At 41.8% G+C, this 3,782-nt stretch overlaps 1 protein-coding gene across 1 annotated transcript in view; it reads right to left on the minus strand.

The window, feature by feature from the left end:
• The window catches only part of LOC106805624 (tyrosine-protein phosphatase non-receptor type 4-like), a 141,883-nt gene that overhangs the window by 20,888 nt on the left and 117,213 nt on the right, over positions 1-3,782 (minus strand). Inside the window, exon 15 of the mRNA XM_014807308.1 lies at positions 554-854. Within this exon, the coding sequence (XP_014662794.1) occupies positions 554-854 (301 nt within the window). The remainder of the gene's footprint in view (positions 1-553; positions 855-3,782) is intronic.

A 3,782-nucleotide genomic window follows, 5' to 3' on the forward strand; every position in this document is an offset into this window, starting at 1 on the left:
ACTTCGAGAGTTGGTTGCAGTACTGACTAATGTCTAGTTGGTGTTCGGCAAAAATTCCAGATTTTCACCACTCATTATCTCAGCGTAGGGGCATCGTAGGGACATGCGGTTTGTTTTATATGAACAAGGTAGGACAGCTGATCAATAATACTGCAAAGAATCGTCAAAATAAAACGGGGAAAGTTTATTAATTCGACTAATACTGCAACATGGTTTCAGCCTTTTACCGTTGTATGCTCTCCTTCTTATATGCTCTTGATGCAATATATGGGGTTTATTCTATCATGCAACCGCACACAAACTCTCTCTTGCATTTGTGGTTAGTGTAGTTGGAGAATTTCTGCCAAAACTTTCTTTCCGTCAGAAAAGGAGTCAGAATATTCGAGTCATAAAAAAACCTGTGACATGTCACACTCACAGTGACAACACATTGACAACTGTGTGATGCCATATACTCAGCGGGTGACATTTGCGCACCTACACGTGACAATCATTGTGACCACGTGCTCATGAGGACACACCACAGGCTGTGATAAGTGCGACAATGTCTCACGTACTCGTCAGGCTTGCGCGACGACGGCGGCGGCGGTGGCGCCACCTCACTGCTGCTCCACGCCTTCTTCGGTCGCACGTACGTGTTGACGACGCTGGCGCCGGTGGCCGCCGCCACCAGCCGATTGTTGAAGCTCTCGTAAGGACGGATGTACGCCGTCGTCGTGCCGTTGGTAGGGGGCGCCGTGATGCGAGTTGTGTTCGCTGGTACGTTTGTGAGACCATCAATCGTGCGTTCCTCGACGATGACGTCGGTCGTGTGGCCGCCGACAGTGCGGCGTGCGTACTTCTTGCTGGGCGATCTGTAAGCATGGAGGGGTAGCCGTCAATGCAGTTCACAATTATCCAAGAGACAAGCAGATCCATTGCGGGAATATTAAAGCGATCATTTTTCAAATAAACGGAAAAATTAATCTAGAAATTATTACTCGAGTTATTATTATTATTATTTGAGTTCCTGCTGTTATCTAGGACATATTTGTGATTGTATATCTGTTTGTCTGTTTTCAATGCAAATCAATATGAAGCACTCTAGAAAATTAATGTTCAAGGACGATCATTAGGGGTAAATTTTTATGTTGAATGTCATGGGCACATTGGATTTGACCTCCGAGGTCATCTAAGCAAGAAAAACACACGAAAAAACGAAATAAATAAACGGGCCCTTGCAGCAGCATTAAATAAACAGGCCGCTGCAGCAACAGGCTTCAATTCAAAACAGTCCAAACAGGATTCAGCTTGCTGTTACCTTCTTACTTTACTGTTACTAAATTTACAGTAGATAAATAAAAAATAGATAAATAGATAGATAGATAGATAGACACATAGATAGATAGATAAATAGATACATGAATAGATAGATACTGTAAAGTCACTTATTTTCGTGGGTTCCAATTTTCGTGGTTTCAATAAATGAAAGTGTCAATGACACTGTATAGCTCACCTTGAGTGTGATAGAAGAGGGAGGGGGGATATATAAAACAAGAGTATAGATGGGAGAACTCCCATTATATAGTATCCAAGAGCACTTATAGCCTGGCGGCCCGCCAGGCTATCGTCGACCCCCGCCATCCTAAAATGCACCCGCCACTCTAAATATCATAGCCGCCATGCTAAAATTAGCTAAAAAATGCTAAAAAATGCTAAAACTAGGACCGTAAAGGCAGCCCCGCCATGCTATAATGAAAAAGCTTGGAGAACCCTGAGTATATCTCCCATTATATACTCTTGATAATAATATATGCATAAGTTTTGATGCGAAAATAAATGTTTCAGATCTGAAAGTCTGAAATCTTGACGAGAGATGGCGCTACTCCTAAATGATTGCCGTTTTGGTTTTCGAATATCGCGCAAATAAAAACAATAAAATATTTCAGTCAAATTACTGTAACAAAGAATCTAAAACACAATATTACACGTATATAGGTATGATTGTAGAGCTGTTGACCACGTAATAGGACGTTGTCATCTCTCCCATAGGGAGTTTTGGGGCTAGCCTTACACATTCACATACCAAAATCGAATGAATTTAGATGGCCATTTTCATTTTTGCCAAAAAGTGGGCGTGGCTCAAAAGTAGGTCGACTGGCGTGCTCCAAAATAGAAAGTTCAAATCTCTCCCATAGGAGTAACAACTGTATTCAATTTTAAACATGAGGGTTAAACGGTTCTTGAGTTATCGTTGACCGTAGACAGACACTGAAATGCATAGTGAAACTGCCAAAATCTACCTAATTTGCATAATTAAAAAAAAATATCCAAACCCGTGTGATATGTTTTGGGGCCAGTCCTTATTCATTCCCAAACTAGAAATGAGCAAAATCCGTTGAACCTGAATTGACATGGTCATTTCCATTTTTGCCAAAAAGTGGACGTGTCTCGAAAGTAGGTCGACTGGCGTGCCCCAAAATAGGACGTTCAAACCTCTCCCATAGGAGTAACAACTGCATGCAATTTGAAACATGTGAGTCAAACTGTTCTTGAGTTATCGTTGACCGTAGGCAGACACTGAATTGCATAGTGAAATTGCCAAAATCTACCTAATTTGCATAATTAAAAAATAAAATAAAAACCTGTGTGATATGTTTTGGGGCCAGTCCTCATTCATCCACATACCAGAAATGAGCAAAATCCATTGAACCTGAACTGACTTATGGCCATTACCATTTTTGCCAAAAAGTGGATGTGGCTCAAATGTAGGTCGACTGGCGTACTCCAAAATAGGACGTTCAAACCTCTCCCATAGGAGTAACAACTATATGCAATTTGAAACATGTGGGTCAAACGGTTCTTGAGTTATCGTTGATCATAGCCAAATGTTGACGGACGGACGGACGGACGGACGTACGATGGACGACACCCCATGGCAATAGCTCATCTTGACGATGTCAAGGCGAGCTAAAAATACATGTTCTGTGGGTTCTTAAATTCGTGGATAAAGCCTTCCAAGACATTTTTTTTTCTCCAAAAACAATAATGCCAATGAACAGATTACTAACCTGAACTCGAACCTACTTGCCGTTTCTGACGCGTGCACACTTTTTGTGGGCACTTCATATATACTACCTTAGACACCGCATGTTTTTAGTTATCATGTTTTTTTATTATTTAAAAATTGGAGAAGAAAATGATATCGTTTCCATTACCTAGTCACTGAGAAGTATGCTGTAGCATTGTTTAACGTTTCGAAAGGAGCTAACTATAGTGTAAAATGACGCGTCAACATGCAGGTATAAATAGCTATTATGTGACTTGATAATTATTTTACCCGAAAACCTAAAAACCTGCGAGGAAGTAGATTTAAGGAATTTCTAGCAATCTCCCCCAAATTACAACCACAGTGAAAGCATCAACAGCACTGCTGCGGCTGTAATATCTGACCACATGAATATATAGTGTGACCGCATGTGAGGTCTGACATCATCGCCTCCATAAAGCTGGTGGGAACACTTGGATAGAGGTATTGGGTGTGTTTAGGCAGGGTTAGTCTGACAAATGTCAACCATGGACATCAACTGGCCACGGACACCATGGTTTCCACAAAACAAGAGCCGCAGAGCGTCTGGGCTCATCTGAGGTCTGTTGCTACGATTATAAACGTAAAATTTCAGTCGTGCGTAGTACCACATTTGTTAGGCGCAGATATGCAGACACGCAGTTGCGTACACATCATTGTTAGGACACGCCCACTATCGCAGATGGAGGGTAGGGGGAGGGTGGGGAGAGAGGGT

This window comes from Priapulus caudatus, unplaced genomic scaffold, assembly GCF_000485595.1.
Source record: "Priapulus caudatus unplaced genomic scaffold, Priapulus_caudatus-5.0.1 Scaffold121, whole genome shotgun sequence".
Taxonomy (NCBI): Eukaryota; Metazoa; Priapulida; class Priapulimorpha; order Priapulimorphida; family Priapulidae; genus Priapulus; species Priapulus caudatus.